The 18,370-nt window shown below is 39.9% G+C and overlaps 2 protein-coding genes across 4 annotated transcripts in view; one reads left to right on the top strand and one right to left on the bottom strand.

The window, feature by feature from the left end:
• The first annotated feature begins 288 nt into the window (after positions 1-288).
• Positions 289-8,948, top strand: tmem87b (transmembrane protein 87B). Of its 3 annotated transcripts, none has more exons than XM_032540669.1 (19): positions 289-554; positions 1,488-1,548; positions 1,636-1,727; positions 1,823-1,957; positions 2,057-2,110; positions 2,340-2,481; positions 2,800-2,861; positions 3,247-3,430; positions 3,527-3,626; positions 3,724-3,817; positions 4,175-4,246; positions 5,156-5,264; positions 5,452-5,510; positions 5,604-5,707; positions 5,804-5,874; positions 5,983-6,050; positions 6,245-6,297; positions 6,406-6,436; positions 7,174-8,948. In XM_032540669.1, the coding sequence occupies exons 1-19, from the start codon at positions 405-407 to the stop codon at positions 7,213-7,215; spliced, it is 1,683 nt and encodes a 560-aa protein (XP_032396560.1). In that variant the 5' UTR covers positions 289-404; the 3' UTR covers positions 7,216-8,948. The 3 variants fall into 3 exon arrangements, with proteins under 3 accessions (XP_032396560.1, XP_032396559.1, XP_032396558.1); XM_032540668.1 differs by lacking the exon at positions 4,175-4,246 and adding an exon at positions 4,523-4,594 and having other exon boundaries at positions 290-554; positions 5,980-6,050; XM_032540667.1 differs by having other exon boundaries at positions 290-554; positions 5,980-6,050.
• A 3,006-nt stretch (positions 8,949-11,954) lies between these two features.
• Positions 11,955-18,370, bottom strand: part of fbln7 (fibulin 7) — a 13,620-nt gene continuing 7,204 nt past the window's right edge. The window contains exons 4-8 of the mRNA XM_032540670.1: positions 17,323-17,448; positions 17,041-17,178; positions 16,327-16,464; positions 15,828-15,966; positions 11,955-13,577 (exon numbers count right to left, since the gene is read on the bottom strand). Of these exons, the coding sequence (XP_032396561.1) occupies positions 13,205-13,577; positions 15,828-15,966; positions 16,327-16,464; positions 17,041-17,178; positions 17,323-17,448 (914 nt within the window). The 3' untranslated portion in view covers positions 11,955-13,204. The remainder of the gene's footprint in view (positions 13,578-15,827; positions 15,967-16,326; positions 16,465-17,040; positions 17,179-17,322; positions 17,449-18,370) is intronic.

Here is an 18,370-nt window from a genome sequence, read left to right as displayed (position 1 = left end):
TGGAAATATTCAGGTAAATCCCAGCACTTTTAACTGTATTCGTGTAAAAACAACTTTAGTTAAGTTCACCGGAAGCTGATAGGAGAAACAAGTTGAACTTTCTGTCTGCAATGTAAAACCGGACTTTCATGTTCTGTTTTTTTAGTGATTAAATTATCAATAGCTGACAGTAAACCAGAGGATCCGGCAGGCATGTCCCATTAATGTAATGGAATGTCCGCATGTTCTTTTTAATAAAAAAAAACAACGCTCAAATTCCACGCCGGGACAGGTGTTCCTGAAGGTAACGTAAACATCACAGTCAGGAGTCGAGACTCGAGAGTCTCATACTCCTCTATGAGACTCCTCTGGTGGGTAGTTCACTGCGCTCTTCCTGCCGGGATTGTGTTCACTCCCACAGCGACATGGCCGCTGCTGTCATGATGAGGACGTGGAGCTATCCGACCACAAGAGTTTTCTACCCATGGGCAGTCTGTTGTGTGGTTTTACTCAGTACCATAAATGCGGTTGTTGCAGCACCAGAGACAGGGGTTTGGAAAATTCCCATTGTAAACGTGAGTATCTTACCGGAAACCCAACTGCAGCACCGGTTAGCTAAGGTTAGCTACATTAGCGTTAGCCTTGTTACGCTTGCTCGCTGTCAGCTGTGAGTGTGGAGACAGTTGGGTAATCTGTCTTACATGAATGGTATTGCATTAACCACTCTTGAATGCGACTTGATAGCCTAAACAAATTTGGATAAAATGGGCCTACCTAAAGAGCTGAGTAGGCTATGTATGAGGAGCTAGGAGTGTATGAGAGTATGTTGTTTGCGAATTAGCATTCGCCTTGTGGAGACGGGCTGGAATGCTCTTTAAGGTTAGCTGTTGGCTGACAGACGTTAGCTGTCTTCAGCTTAAGTTAGACAGCTGTTCAAAGACTCTTTGCTATTTAGCCGAGTTCCCGAGAGAATCAGTGCTATAAGTCTTTTTTTTTAGTCCTTTATCGCCGTTCCCCAACACATAATTGTTGTTAGACATGAAAACACCCTGGAAGTGAATTGCATTCAAATAGGCTAATTTGTTACCATTATATTAAGGCACAGTTGCCAGACTCCGGCCAAGGAGAACTAGAAAGCCTTGATCAATAATTTAAGTATTGAGAAGCTTCAGATTCCCTCCATTGTTGTCTCCGTCTATATATCTAGTTGCAGTATTAGGTGTGCTAAGAGAGGCAAGTTGTAACCTGGAGAGGTCACCAGTCTGTTACAGACAGACACATGGACACACACATGGACAATATTTAAGTTCCTGATTCACCTGACACAGTTGTTTTCCACTCTTTACAAACACAGAAAGGGCACTGCCTGGGTTTGACACTACTAGCCACTGAGCCCCAATCCTGCCTAAATTGAAACCTATGGTTCAAGCTAGATACTGTAAATATTGATCAAAAATAAAAATGATCCTTTGTTGCACTACAGCTCTCAAACTTTATCTACCCTGCAGACCTCAAGACCACTACTGTTAAGGAAGTCAATGTATAAAGACACCAACATTGAATTGAAAGGTAAGACTTAAAGTGTGCTCATGACCTACCACAAAATGTGCTATTTTGTTGCTTGTGTTTATCATCACTTGTGTATTTATCTTTTAGTTGTGCCTTTTGGCTGTCCTGAGGAGGTGAACTTCTCTATTCACTGGTATTTGAAATACTACCCCTGTCACAATGAATATAACAATATTGAAGTAAGTATAGAAGCTTATTGTCATAGTAATTATCACTCAGTCTTTATAGACTTGATTGTTTTTGAGTGCTGAAAGGTGACTGTCATTGTCTGTAGGAAATGTATGAAAGAACACCTCTTAATCGTGGGGAGGGCCTGGATCCGAATCCCCTCGGACAAGGAGAGTACATCGAACACAGATACAGTCCCATAACATGTAACAGTAAACTACACTCCTTTCCAATGCTCAAAGTAAGTTTGTTACATTCCTCTCCTCAGCATAGTCATACACTTCACATCATGCCATTTATTATCTCTCAGCTTCTGGTAACTGTCTGTTTTTTTTTTCAGAAAGCCAAGGCGGAGCCACGTCCAGTCAGTCCACCTGTTCAGGGTGAAGTGCCTGTAAGAAAACATAAATGCTATTTAATTGTAACAGTAAAGTGTAAGGTTTGAGAAAAATCTTCCAGGAATGTAACAGAATAAACATACAGTAATTGGCCAGTATTCAGTGCATTCAACAATGTAAAAGTGTTTTGTTTAGTGTATTGCTTTTTAATGGTTTCCACATGCATAATATTACAAACTTTACCTATTTTTTAATGGGATAAAAATGCAGGACTTTTATAATCAGGATGAAAATGACACCAAACGGATTACCGAGGAGTACGACAGCAGCACCCCGGACGTTATAGCCACCACCTGGAAGGATGGTCCTTACCTGCTAGTTGTAAAGATTGAGTCTAATAAACAAGATGCCAACTGGAATTTAACAGGTAAGATTTTTTTTTTAACACATAATGACATCATCATAAGCAACTAATGTATTGTGTGACTGGCATAGAGGAACGTTAACACACAGTTAAATGTATTATTTTTTTTACTCTTTAGGGATATGTATAGTTGAAAGCATGGATTGGTTGGGGGTGCATTAATGTGCAGAAATGACTTCACTAATCAGAAGCTTGCTCATAACTGCAAAACCGTTTTTACCGACACCAAAGTGTCCGATTTGAAAACTTTTCACTACCAGAAACAAATTCTTAATGTGTTGGGAAACATTTGTCTGATGTCTGGATTTTGTTTTTTTCCAGTTAATGTGGTGATGAAAGGCAGTCATGGTTACATATCTATTACAGAATGGCCTCTCATGATTGTAAGTAGAAAACTTAAAGAATCTGTTTTTGTGATTTTACGTTAAAAACATGAATTACCCATTTGTAAAATATATGTACACTAATATTATGTGCCCATCATTCTTTCCTGGCTGAAATGGAAGGTTGTGTTTTTTTTGGTTTGTGCAACAATGACGCAACAGAGTCAGAATATCCCCTGTTTTAAAGGTACAGTGTGCCTAAACTACAATAGAACATACAGTTGTAGCTCTGGTCGGCCCAGCACAATCCACCCTAAGGATGTGAGGGAATTACATTTCATGAATAGAACAGCAACATTTGACTCCAAACCTCAGCAAGTCACTGAATGAGTAGGCCTATTGCTCCCATATGTGTTTATAGACTAATCCGTCACTCTGTTTGTAGTTCTACATGGTGATGTGCATAGTGTACATCCTGTACGCCCTGCTGTGGTTTATCTGGGCAGCATGCTACTGGAAGGATCTGCTGAGGATCCAGTTCTGGATTGCAGGGGTCATATTTCTCGGTATGGTGGAGAAGGCTGTCTTCTGTGCCGAATATGAAAACACAAACACTGTCGGCTCTGCTTGTAAGTGTCTTCAGATGATCATTACATGTTTCATGTGAGATAGTAAGATGTTTGGTTTTGGAAATGTAATTTTTCCCCTGTCCCTGGTGCCTTCAGCTCCAGGCTTGCTGATCTTTGCCGAACTGGTCTCTGCCCTCAAGAGGACTTTGGCTCGATTGCTCGTCATCATTGTCAGCCTTGGTTATGGAATTTTAAAGTATGTCTGCATATATTTAAACACACTACCCCTAAAATTATTGTACAAACAAAATCAAGCAATCCACTTTTTAATTTCTTTGTTTCTATAATTTTAGGCCTCGACTGGGGCAAGTAATGCACCGAGTTGTGGGGCTCGGCATCCTCTACTTTGCCTTTGCCGGCATTGAAGGTGTCCTGAGGATTACAGGGGTGAGTTTTGATTATAAAAAAATAAATGGAAATTGAGATCAGTCTATACAAAAGTTAAAACTTAAATTGCATATTTATGCAATTCATGCAATATATGCAATCTGACCAACAGTCATAAAAACCCAAAGATATTAACACCAATTTGAATGAGCAAGCAAATCCAATCCTCAATAATGAGAAGTTGTAACCTGCATCTTAGTTGGCAAATGACTATGTCATGATCCACACTGAACTTGACAAGGTATCTGATAATCAGAGTTGACTCAATGTTTCATCACTGCTTGATTATGTTTTGAAGTAAAACCTGACATCACAGTTTGTGTATTTTCTTAATTTGTGGCTGGGCCAAAAATCAAGGGTCGAGACAATGGCCCCGCTCTCATTACAGCAATTGTTCTGTCCGTGCTCGACTCCTGCGCCATCTGGTTCATATCCTTCCAGTGTACTCCTCAGCAGCACCAGTTATCAATTGTTATTATACCCTCATATAATAACAATGTGCATGTATTTGTTTATTAATTGAGCCCAAGCAATTTTGCGTTTTCTTGCCTTTTGGGTTGGATGATTTGGTGTTTTCTTCTTTGCACTTTGGTGAATGGTTCTATATTTTACTGGCTGTGCTGCCTTTTTAAAAAGAAATCTCCCATCCTATCTATGATTTCTCCTCTTCCTTGTGCCCTCTGGTCCTGCTCTTCTCCCTTCTAGGCAAAAGACTCTGACTTGACCCTGCTGGCCAACATTCCCCTGGCACTGCTTGACTCCTCTCTATGCTGGTGGATATCCTTTTGTGCACCCACAACCTTTCCCTGTGTGGTTTCTCTCTGCTCCTCACCTCCTTCACATAAGCCCAATTAGACCAGGAGAGGTTTATTTGCAACTTCCTTTCCCAGATAATCATTAACTGTGAAAGACCACCTAATGTAGTTGGCAGAGAGACATACAGCCCTGCAGTATTCATTCATCCTTCATTGAACTGTTTTACTATTTTTTTAACTATTTTTTTCTGCTTAATGATTCAACTGCTCACACAATCCTCCATTCTCACCGCTTCTTTTTCTTGCACAATCATTTACATTTGGCTATATTTCCATTGATCTACAGTCTTGGTCTGAATTGGCAGAAGTGATTGATTTGCATGCCCAACCACCACCCTTTTACAGGTTCTCCTGTTAAAAGATTCTATAAATAACTGAGTGGTAAGTAAAGGGATCACTTTGTTTTATTTATATGTGACTCAGTGTCTGGAGAAAAGAGTTAGTATATAGTCGTATGTAGAGGTCATTTGTTATATGGTTTCTATGTAACATCTACCACATGTTTGCCTTGACTGCCACTAACATCTTTGTAAGCCTGGCACAAACCATCAAGACTCTAAAGCTGAGAAGAAACCCCGTCAAGTTATCTCTCTACAGGCACTTCACAAACACACTAATATTTGCCGTCATTGGTAAGTGGCGCAACTACACTTGCAATCATAACACTATGCTCTGTGCCAGCGCTCATGATTTCTAGTTATTTGTATTTTCATCCATATAAAACCTGTGAAAACAGAAGTTTTGAATTTGCACACAGTGGAGTATCCCCAGAAAAAAGAAAAAAAATGTAGTCTCTAACCTTGTCACTCTCTCCCTCAGCTTCGATCATTTTCATGGGTTGGACAGCAAAAAAATTCCGGCTAGCAGAATGTCAGTCTGTGAGTATTGTTTTGGGAATTGTTTTTTGAGTAGTGGTGTAAATAAGTATACAGTTACATTTTATTGATATTTGTACCTGTTTGTGTGTAAAGGATTGGATTGAGCTTTGGGTGGAAGATGCTTTCTGGAGGTTCTTGTTCTCCGCCATTCTGTTTGTCATAATGTTTTTATGGAGACCGTCTGCAAACAACCAGAGGCAAGTAGTACATTAGGACTGTTTAATTCACCAACAAATGCTTAATTGGGTACTTTATTCTGCACTTTATTAATCACTTGGGTTACATGTCCTCAGGTACGCTTTCACACCTCTCATTGATGACTCTGATGATGAGGAGATTGAAGAGTTTGCCTCTACAAACATTGGTACAGTAACATCACGGGAGCGTTACTTTTTACCCAGAACACTGAACATTTGGAGTTTCTGAAAGCGTTATATTTAGTTTTCTTTTGTGTGTTTGTTCTTCACAGCAGATGGCATAAAGTTGAGAGCGTCTAAACACGAGACAAATGGCACAGTGAAGTCTGCCGAAATAAACCCAGTCAGTAACACAACTGCCCACCTGAATTGGAATATTTGTGTATTGATTAGTTTCATTCAGTGTGTTTTATTGAAAATATAAGCCTCTATGATAAGAGTAACTGTCCAAGTTTAGAAAGTGCAGCCGTACAAGTGGCACATGTTTCAGCAGATGGCAGTATTTACTTTTTTCATTCTCTCTTTCCACTTGTCCAGGAGGAAGACTTGAAGTGGGTGGAGGATAACATTCCTAGCTCTCTTGCTGATGTGTAAGCATCCTATCAAAATTATTATAATCTATTAATCCAGCATCGGTGTTTTCATACAAGGCATCTGTGATTCTAACACAGTTTCTTTGGTCCTGTCTGTCACTGCAGAGCTCTACCAGTCCTGCTCGACTCAGATGAGGTATGAATTACTTTAAAATCTATAAATAGATATAATTACAGGCTTCACACACCTTATTTATTTGACCAGAGACAGCTGGTCTAGATATGTGAAGATGAGTAACTTTGTCCAAATAAGGTATAAGAGCAAAAGCCTTGCTTGATAATGTTAGGGACTCATTTGGGAGTTGCTGTATTAGTGGCCATATAAGGACCAACTTAAAGACACAGTGGCTGGACATATGCATTTTTTGGACTTTCAGGCACATTTTGTGTTCATGCTTACATTGAAATCAACACTAGCACAGCACTAACTGAATGTTTGCTTAACCCCGCCCCCAGACAGGGATTGTCCAATCATAGTTTAGCAATTGTAACTAGGCACAGCAGGCCTGTCGAACAATTTAGCTTGCCCTGCCAACTAGTGGTGACATGCTTTTTCCGCACCCTGTGCAGCAGTGATGTATCGTAGTGCTCTAGTACCACGCTATGTCACAGCGTGGTGTGCTCATGCGAACTACAAACTAGCTAGCTAGATACAGCTGATAAAATCTGCCAAAGTTGAGGTAAAATTGGTGGTCGCTAGCTAGAAATTAGAACCCTGCTTAAGTCTACCTCTGTCTAACATTGAGGACCCATTATTTAGAAAATGACTAACATTGTTAGTATTGCTATCGTGGATTGCTTATCTGGCTGAAAATGAGAACTAAATATGCCTGGACAAAAATATTTAGTTTATGTGTGCATATTATTTCACAGGAAATCTTGACAACCAGATATGAGATGTCAAAGCTGGAGTGAGGCAACACATTTCCACACATGGAGGGAGAACACAGCAGACTTTGCTGCAGTCTTTTCTCCAGGATATCCAGTCGGGTGGTGGAGTGCCATTTAGTTTTTCAGAGGATTTTCCCATACGGCTTCTACTTCGCAGGGGATGCAGGCCACACTTTAGGAGAAGCTCTGCTCATTTCCTTAACTTCGCAAGAGCAAAGGACTCTACCAGAGGAAAACTGTCTTTTCACTAACCAACTGTGACTATTTCCCGGATATTGATCAGTTTCGATCCTTTCTTTCCAAAGAGAATGTTTCCTTTAAGTGCTATATTTATGTTTATGTGACTTTTATTTTATCAGAGAATTAAGAACAGTGGGCCTCATGCATAAACACACTCTCAAATGTCTTTTTACAGATATCTAGATGTTACTGATTGGTTGTGATACAATAGGATTCTTATTTAGGCCCTTTATTCTCAGTAATTAACACCAAGAATGATTTATTAAAGCTATTTTTTCAGCCCAAAGAGAGACAAAGAATTTTACTTCCATGTGTTAATTATTTCACTTCAAACAGGATCTTTCATTATATAAATACATAATGTTCATACATATAAAGTTCAGTAAACATGTTTTGCATGTGACTGAGGCACACTTCTTCTTTTTCTTCTGTTTGCCAACATTAAAATCTGAGAGGAGTAATAAAATCATACTTTGAATAGGACATTTGCTCTTATGCACAAGATCAAAGCTGTGCCTACATGTAGTTCCTGTATGAGGCCTAAACTGTTCATGTAATTTACAGTAATGTGTATGAAAGTGTCATTCATGAGTCCAGCATCTTCTGTATTGGTGTGTGAGGGGGGGTGAAGCACAAACAAGTGATTTGTACAATTTGAATTTAAATGTGTAGAGTTGAGGGTTTGCAGTCATGGTTTGAATCTGCTGTACTGTATGTGTGTGGATGGGTGGGCAGGTTTTGTCTTCTGACAATGAGCAATATTTGTTAATATGAAGTTAAATCATTTCATTATTTATTTGTGTTTTAAGTGTACTTATAAGTTAAAGAGTGTTTACAATGTGTGCTTCCATTCTTTTTATTACATTGAAGTCCAACCAATTTTGCAATGTATCAGGCAAACGGCAAACTTTGTATTGCTTTTTCATTGTTTGCTTTCTTTGAAGATATAAAAAATATTGTGGTGGTTTTTACAGGCACCTTAATAACATTAATGTTCAGTTAAATAAGTCTTAATATTCTTTCTTTTTTTCTGAAAATGGCCACCCTGGTGTTTTTATCAGTGTAGTTGTGGAGTTGGAATGCTGTCATCATCTTTATGTGTGTTGTCTTGAGTAAATGTTACAGCAGGACTTGTCTGTACTCTAGGCCATTCCATAGTATGACACATTAGATAAGTTATGTGGTTCGCATAAGCAAAAGCTGATCACTAGGGTTTATAATGTCACTCTTCTGTTTTTTTTATTGGTTGGAAAACTTGAATAATTGTGCTTATAATGGCAAGCTATCCTGTTATATAAAACTGCGGACACCTGCAGACCTTGATTATTTGTACAGATGGGTTTTGGCTGATTCCTGTTATTTCATAATTCCACAGGTGGAGAGGTGTCTGGATAATATGACTTGTCTTTTTATGTTTTTTGTCATGAAGAACTTTGCTTGAACTTTTCATACCAGCAATTTTCTTCTCTCTTCCTTCTCAGGAAGTGTGTACACTCAGATTAAATAATAATCAAACACCGAAAGAATATTTGTTTCCTGGTCTATGATTTTCAGTATTAAGTTGGCAATAAAAATGCATATTTTTACTATATTTGTGATTTTTGCTACATCAGTTGAAATCTGTTTCTTCTTAAAGCTGTCTTGCAAACACCAGATTCAAGAGGAAATAAGGGAAGAACTGAATAAATGGGCTATTGTGAGGAAATTTATGATAATGAAACACAGACTAAAATACTGAGAGGAGACTTTGAATGAAGCCCAGTTGCTGAAAATATAAACCGATAGCTATTGGTTTTATCCCTCGTGCATTCGCAGTCATGAAGATTTGTATCAAGCCAAAATTACGAATCCCACTATGGCCATGCCAAGAACCATTGGTGTGGCCATAGTGGTCGATTGGTTGGGGTTAGGCATTTGACCTTGAGTGGTTAAGGTTAGGATAGCCCATTGGTCAGGGGATAGGACCTGAATAAATCAGGTTATGTTACCTTGCATAAGCATGGACACCTGGCCAATAGTATCCTAAATATCGAAGGCCAGGTCTTGGCGTGGCCATAGTGGGGAAAAAATATCGTGCGCAGGCCTCTCTTACGTCCACAGTTACTGTATATTACAGCTGCGAGACCACAGACCTGCTCCCAACGTCAGCCTTTTTCTTCAGCCAATGTTGGTGAAGCATGTGGGCTGAATCTTAGAGGGTCATGCCTATACTCAGAATCTGGAGTTACAATACTGTCAATACATGTTCTATTTTGTATAGGCTTTGCCCTCTAAGAGCTGTTGCTATTGGTTTAAGGGCGAAGCTGATGTAGTCAATGCCACCTGTTACACCAAAAAAAACACAAGCAGATAGCATAGACTAGTTCTTTTTCCATCTCACAATGTTCAGTTTTTTTCATGTAGCAAGGTTATATTGTTGGCTTTAAAAACCTAATAGGCTATCTCCCCGACAGGTCTACTTCATGTTGTGAGGCCGTGCCGCATGGATTCTGAAGGTGCGCCATAATTAGGATTAAAATCCTCATTAATTAATGTAAAGCACATTCCTCACAGGCACTCTGGTGCAGGAAGATGGAGACATGGCACACCAGGTCTAGTTGCGCATAACGTGCCGTTAAGTGATGATAAGACCAAGTGAATTATGGAGAGACGAGAAAAAAGTGTTCAGGTAGTCTGTTGATATGGAGTAGGCTACAGAAGGCTCCTGTTATCTAAAATAAGTTTAATGTAATGGCTCAATATTTAAATGATTTTGAAAATGTGGATAAGGTTGTTATAGTTCAATGACCCTGTGCAGGCTATTCATTTAAGCCAGAGTAGGCTACAACGTTTGGGATGAAGAGAAAGGAAGGTTGTATGCCGGCGCGTGAACTTGGTGGTGTTGTGTTGCAGTGCTTAACACTTAACACTGCCACCTAGCCACCTGGGGTACCAACTACATTAAATTTCACACATTTTTGCGTCACCATTTGCATGCAGATTTCCCTAAACGTGGAATAAAAAGTAATAATGCAACACCACTTTTGAGTTTTCTCTTCAGATGGTTTCTGTGTAAACATTGCCTTAATTTATAGTTGTTGTTTTTTTCAGTCATTAGCCTTTAATAGGCTAGTTGTGACCAAGATAGTTGAAACAACATTAAAAATTCATCAAAAGAATCAATATTTTTGTCATGGTAACATTACAAGTTGTTTTATGGAGAAAAAACCCTGATAAAACTGGTACAACAAACTGGTAAAAACCAGCAAAAGTGCCATTTTAAAGTGAGTCTATAATCCCTCATGGACCATCATGGTATTTAGTTCTAAAATACCAAAATTAAGAGCACAAATACCTCAACTGCAACTATAAAATTATGATATCACTATTATAAACCATCATGATGTCTTTTTGGAGACAAGCCTAATTTTGTTACATGACTTCTGTTATCCTGTCGATCCATCATATTTGCTTTCTCTCTAAACTGGTAATAAGTAATTTAATGGCCTGTAATGGCAAATTATAGACCACTTCAAAGACAAAAGGAATAAGAACTTCCTTTTGCGCTCCCATACCCTCATATTTCTAGATTTCTTCCAAACATTTATCCCACATAAAATATGATCCACAAGAGACCTCCTTCCTCTCCTGGATTATAAAAGTACAACAAATTTCCTCAACAATGCCTTTCATTCATCACTAAAGTCACAATAAGCACAAGTAAGAATCGAGAGAGTACTAAGGTCACCGTGTTTCTGTCACCTTGTCTCTGTGCTGGCTTTGCCTTAAAGCCCTCGCTGTGTATTTTTTTTATCATTACTCTTTAGCAAATGGCATGTGTTATGTAGCTCAGCGCTCTCCAATTGTCTCTGGCAATATAGCCTTCTGTCTCAGAATGGATGAAACATGTGGACATCAAACGTCCTGAGCACAAGCCCAAAACAAAGGCTGCAATATGAGCCCTCCTGGTATGGTTACTGAAGGAAATTACGCCTGCCATTACAGGCATGTTGTCAATTTTAGAACAGTGTGTACCGGCATCGGGGCATGTGTTTTGATTCTCACCATCCACTCCGTCCTGGAAGCATGCAGCTCTTCTGGAGCCTGTTTTTGCAATGTAAACCCCTAGATGGAGATGTGAGAGGAAGACAGAGTTAAGAAAGTTAAGAGAACACATGTGGTGAACATTAGTCTGTTCTGTCGCTAACAAGTATTAGACTGACTTAGATAGGTTTTTAAAATTTGACAGTTACTGTTCCTTGTATAAAGAGAAATACAGTGAAACTCTGTTTGTTTCCCAGACCGGTGGGAAATGCTGCTTTGATTTGTATTGTCTGTGAACTTCTGCCACAGGGGTTATATTATAAAAACACACATTTTTCCTCACTAACCTTTCATCCATTCAGTAAAAGCACCTTTTATAGCCATCCAGCATTCATTCATCAACTATGCGTTGGTTTGAATTTCACTCATTAAAATTCACTCATAAAGTAGAATGAAAACAAGCACTGCCACAAGGACATTTAATTGCACACTGTTCAGCGTCAAGTGAGGTAGTTCTAACAAATACTGAAATGTTAGACTGACTTTATTTCAGTTATGCAGAGACAATTAAAATTTGCTTAAACTGTGTAATGCAATTGCAAGCTTGCCAAATCATCTATGATTTAAAATATGTTTTCTAGGTAACATACAGAATATGAGTAATAGAGAAAATATGCCCACGTACAGTACTGCATCTACTGTTAAAAAACAACAGCTCCCTTAGTATAATGGATGATGCCTTAAAGGTTCTGTACTCAACGTTAAGGAAATAAATATAGCAGCAAACAAATATTTGCTATGCAAATATATAGTGGATTAATGGTGTCCTGAGCAAACTCCCCTTTGTGCGTGTTGTGATCTGAGCTTCTCTGTACTTGTTCTGATAGCCGGTCCGGCCGTGCATGCATTTTAGTGATGTGTCCGCGAAAAAAAACATAGGTATTTAACGTATTGGGAAACTCGAATGACTGACAAAAAACAGCGAGCTGGGATTGCCTTGACACGCACGCACGCACACACGCACGCACGCACGCACACACACACACACACACACACACACACACACCAATGGAGTGACTATGCCTTCTTTCTCTGCTCTGGACGCCATTACTCCACTTTATCTTTATACAGCAAATATTTGTTTGCTGCTATATTACTGTGCTGAATATTGAATACAGCTCCTTTAAGCTAGTTGAAAAACAAAAAGCAAATGTACAGTATATGATGGAAGATAAATATGTGGCTTACAATATGTTACAATGTAAAAACCAGGAATAATGTTTCAAATAATTTAGAGCCACAGGAGCACTAAAGAATTTGGGGTTTTATCATCAATAAAGCGAGGGCAGTGCATCAGCCCCGGGGCCGGACCCTGAGCTACACAGACATGATCTACTATAGACATAAAAATACAAACAGAAACAAACAGCAATGTCAAAAACAGTTCTCCATCCCACCCAATGCACTCATGCTTTTGTTTGGCTAGTTTTCATGCATTCAAACACACTCAGTCAAACATCAGTCAAAGCTCATACTGACACTACATAAAAGAAGCATCTATGATGTGTTTTGCCATATATTGTTATTTATAATATGACTAATATGAATATGTTAAATATTGGCTTTTTTTGCTCTCACTCTTTTGGTCATTTGGCCATTAAACAAATACTGGCCTCACTCACTGCCAATTACACACTTTTCCATGTTCTTCTTCTTCTGTCTCTAGTGTTTCTCCTTCGCCAGCTCGCTGTCAGTAGTTGTAGGGTGAAACCAGAATGGTAACTCTGGCCACATGTTTGGCCTGAAAGGTGCGGTCGCTGTACTCAGACATGTCCACATCAACGGTGATCTCCTGTGGCCCGCGCAGCTTCTGGACCAGAATCAGCTCACCAGTCTGCCTGTCTGAACGCTGCATGACAAAGAAGCCCCGGGAGTTTCCGCCCACTATGCCGAAGCGCAGGCCGTCCGGCCCAGTGCGCCCTGGGGCGGTAGCGGTCGCCATACGGAAAAGTGTCGCAGGAGTCTGCAGGTTGGAGGTCAGAGACAGGTAGTGGAAAGACACTGTCTTAGGAGCCAGGTGGCAGGAGCGGCTGTCCATGGGGCAGGGGTTTCTCTCACACTGACTGCAGGACAGAAAGCACGTATTAGTAAGCAGCGGGGCATTACAGGACAAAGTGGTAAATTATTTCCATTCTCTGTGTGTTGGGTAGTTATCATGTAATGCAGCCATACTGAGGAAATGATTACATAATTATGGGAACATGTTTATAACTGTTTCTTTGTGACTAAAGAGAAGTGACACATACATACAGTACATATGAGGTAATGTGCTCTGAAGTCTTGGATTATAGCAAGCTGTGAACTTTTGTTTGCGTTGTGAGCAGTACTCCCAAACTTCCATCTTTGTAATACTGCATAGCAGAATTATGTAGTATAAAATGGGGACAACGTTAATGACTTGATTTCATTTTTTCTGCCTTGTTACAAGTGTTTCCCCAAACATTTATTCATCCTCTGTGCTGGCAGTGGAGCAGTATTTCACCACATTGATTGTTCAGTAGAAGCAGACAGAGCATTGTTTCAGGCTTTTACATGAGGCAGCTTGCTGGTGACTGGCGAATAGGAGATGGAAGTTGTAATGTCTCCAAACTTTTGGCCAGGATACACAGACATTCTATGTGGTTTTAAAGGAATGTACCATTGTTTGTTGAAATAGGGCTTATTATGATCTCCCTTAGCGGTAGATAGGTGGGCCAAAGCCTTTTTTGTCTCAGGGCATGCATTGTTTTAGTCAGGTGGCAGCGCCGCCGCTAGTTAGCTTAGCGTAGAGAATGGAATCTTATGTTGCCGGTTAACATGTTGTAGGTAAAAGTGAGCCAACAAAAAACCAACAACAACCTAATTACTTATTGTGGCCTGTGGGTTCACGAGTACAAATAGCAATGCAGATAGACTAGCCAATCTCCTAGGCAGATATTGACTTGGGACTAAGGGTGTAAGCACAGCAAAAGCACTGCTACATGGGTGCAGAGATAACGGTAGGCTTGGGATAATGTAGGTTTGGGTAGGTTAACCCAAATACTGCAAACATGGACAGGCAGCTATCCTCAGAACCACATTGTGACAGTCTGAAGGTTTTATCCCAAATTACTCAAAGGTATTAATTGCACCCTCACTGCCCATAAGCAATAACCACCCAAGTCTCGGTCATGGGTACAACAACACAATGTAGATAAACTTGAACACTAAACAGACCTAAAACATTAAAACCCAGGTAACATAAATGCGCACCCAAAACATTAACAAAACATCATTAAAACATACTGTACTTCGATGAAGACGGGAGCCGTTCAAAACAAGGTCCCATGTGCCTTTGCAGTGCTTCAGTGCAGAGCAAAATGGCATCCTGTCAAATGTTACAGTATTGTGAACACAACTACGTTTCAAGTTAAAGCATACAAACCCTGTGTCTTCCCTGTATTACCCTACTGCTTTTGTCGCTATGACCACCTTCTCCACTTCAGCATTTATTTACGTCTTTTGAAAGCACCTCTGTAGCACTTTGGGCGCTCTGTGTTATTTATTTTTATGAACTGAAAATGTAAGCTGTAATTTTGTGTGCACATTGGAAAAAAATACTCCCTGTACCATTGTGTTTTTTGTAAAAATACTGTGTTAATAAAGTCTGTTAAAAAGAAAAAGTCTAAAGATGTGCAGACATCTAAAGATGACATCTTATGTTGTCAGCATGAAACATGAAACAGACTTCTAACCATTACACAATGTTAAGGATCCTTCCTGGGTAGGTCCTAAGGACTATCTAGGGAAAATTCCCACTTAATTAAGGGACATTGAATGCCTTCACACTGCCCAGAAGCCATCAATCCCCACCTGAGTTTTGGTCAAGGTTACACCAATTAGTGTAGATAAACTTGATTACTAAATCAACCCCACAACACTAATGCTGCGTTCCAGGCACAATTTTTAGCCAGTGAGTTACAACTTCAAGTCACGACTCCCAACTTGGTAGCGTTCCAAGAAAAAGTCACGACAAACCCTTCTAGCTAGCCTTAGCTAGTGTTAACTTTGGCTACCTAACGGTGACTTTAGCTAGCGCTAGCTGATACTACTAAATTCTAGTCTGCAACATATTTTTGGCTTCATTTAATAAACATAACCTGTAATAGTATACAATCATATGTGTATTGTTTTGATCGCAATGTGCGGAATTACTTTACGTTGCCTATTTATGTCTATTTATTTCTATTTCTCACTTACATCACTTGGTTAGTCACTTACATCTGTAAAGAATCAACAGGGGACGCCACTATTGTTTATGTGTGTGTGACGTCAATCGGGGTGTATCCACTTACAAGGGAGATGTCTTGACGTAACTGATGTTGCCATGAGAACGGGGACACTCTGGGTTGACACACTGAAAGCCTCCCCCCATGTTGATACAAGTTGTCCCTCCGCTACAGTTGTGCTGCTGGCTTAAACATTCATCCACATCTGGAAGACAAAACAGCAGAGGCACGTTAGAATGAGAAGCGGGGAGAGAGACTTGCCAGACTGACTTCCTGCTTCCTGGTTACCACAGTCTGAGCAGGGGGTGCTGTGCTGTGACTGTTTATTTGTTTTTTTAGTTTAGTCTCCAAAAAACGCTTCATGTCCTAAAGATGAGGGTGAGGTCATTCATTCCACTGGCAAGCATTGTAAGCTTTAGGGGTGCAAGTGGAAGTGGTGATAAGGTTTTGGGCTCCTCGTCTTTTTAAGTCACAGGTATTCCTCTCTGGAGCTACATACCCAGCCAGATCTACAGCCAGGGCTCTGTGAATGAGCCTTTGTCCTCTGTTCCCTCTTGTCACTCACCCTCACAGCTCCGCCCGTCTGGGAGCAACTTGTAGCCGCTGGGGCAAGAGCAGTGGTACGAACCCGGGACATTCACACATTCGTGGACGCACAACTTCCCTCCTTGGTCCAGCCGGTATACCTCACACTCATTTACATCTGTCAAGGAGCAGACAAAGAAATGCATGCCTTAAACATGCATCATGACCAGGCCATTTTGCATGTAAAAGTTACTAGGAGGGAGGAGATATAGCTAATGATACACCTTGTAGGGTTTACAACACACTCTGAGGATCCAAAGTATGTTGTTTTTGTGTCTCAGGTTGTCATCACATTTAGGTCCCTTAGTTTTTCCTTTTAACCATTTTAGACTGCATGAAAATGCTAATTTCAAAATGTTACTCAATCAATTACATCTTAAAAGCAACTGAACTGTGACCTAAATGGATGCTAATCTGCTTGGAACCTCTCAAGAGGATTATTTTGTTTTTTTTCACGGACTGGCTCCACAGATTACTCTCATTTGTAACCATATTCACTAGAGGAGTAGAATATTTGGGTATTCAGCAGTAAAGTCCCTATAACATCTGCTATTTGTACTGCTGAGATGGCATTGAGCAGAGCACCAGCTTGAGGGAAACTGCTCTGTAGCTGAACTTGCTTCCCTGAGAGGAGGAGCAGTAAAATAAGACTTTCCCCACAGGGATAAACTAGTAACACATAATTACAGCTCACCCTGACAGATACTGTTGTCAGAGGTGCCACTCATGTGGAAGCCTGCATCACAGCTGCAGTGTTGGGCTCGATTCACTTGGGAACAGCGAGGTCTCCGGCTGAATGCTGGATCGTTCATAACACTCCACTCAGGTGGTGCTGCATAAGGGAGAAAAGATGAGAAAGGATCACCTATGCTAATTTCATCTTGAGCTGCACACATTGTAAACATGTAGAGTAGCATATGTTGGTCTTGACTGACATAAAAAAAAAAATAATGAAACAAGGAAACAAGGTACCGACCTGTCTGGGTTTGGTGTTGACAGTGAGAGCCGCTCCAGTTCTGGGGGCAGGTGCATTTGTACTGCTTAACGCCTTCCACACAGGTACCGCCATTTTGGCAGGGATTACTTGCACACTCACTTATATCTGTGGGTGTAGGAGAGAAATGTCTGTGGTCAACTTGTTAAGAAACTTCTTCTGGACCTCATGTTTCCAGTTTCTCATTTTACTGATGCATACAGATCAAAGGCACAACAGCTGCAGTTTTGGGAGATGAGTTGAAAATTAAAAAAAAAATTATGCATCCTTCAACATTGTTTTAACAGTTCCTAATACATTCTCCATGTGCTTCTGTCAATTTTGACAAAATAAACAAGACTAGGTGCATAATACAGGTTTCAGAACAAAATATATAGAAGAAATCAACACAATGTTGGCTGAAATCATCTGCAGCCCAATTTATCAACTGCACAAGGAAAAGTGATGGTAAGGTGGTCCTGAAAAATACATAAAAAATTAAAGAGACTCTGTAAGCCTTGTAAACCCTTTCTATCATCCATCCATGGAGCAGCAATGAATGTCCACCCACTTTGATAACTGATACTTAAGAACGAGAAGCTGGTACTGTCATTATGGGCACAGTATGCCAACAGCAAGTCAGCTACGCCCTTTTATTTGTTCCATTTGTGGAAAAGTAGTAGTTATCTTGATCTATTGGGGATGGCCATGAAAGTGTAATTCAATCAAATCCATCTGCATCTTCAAAGTTTCAATTGTTAGCCTAAGTCTATATTGATGTATTCTATGTCTTACTCATATCTTTATAGCATTGTGAAACACATCAAAATAAAGGAATATATCCCTTTGTTGTTTTGGAAATTTGAAGAAAATTGTGAATTCTCTCATTTCCATGCAAACTTCATGCATGCTTATTTAACATACTTACTGTAAATTCTTTTGACCGTGAGTAAGACTTACAGTGGGGTTTGAAAGTTTGGGCACCCCAGGTAAAATTTTGTATTGATGTGCATAAAGAAGCCAAGAAAAGATGGAAAACTCTCCAAAAGGC

This window comes from Etheostoma spectabile, chromosome 17 (assembly GCF_008692095.1).
Source record: "Etheostoma spectabile isolate EspeVRDwgs_2016 chromosome 17, UIUC_Espe_1.0, whole genome shotgun sequence".
NCBI classification, from domain to species: Eukaryota; Metazoa; Chordata; class Actinopteri; order Perciformes; family Percidae; genus Etheostoma; species Etheostoma spectabile.
Note: the sequence above shows the minus strand (reverse complement) of the source record. Positions and strands in the feature narration are given on the sequence as shown.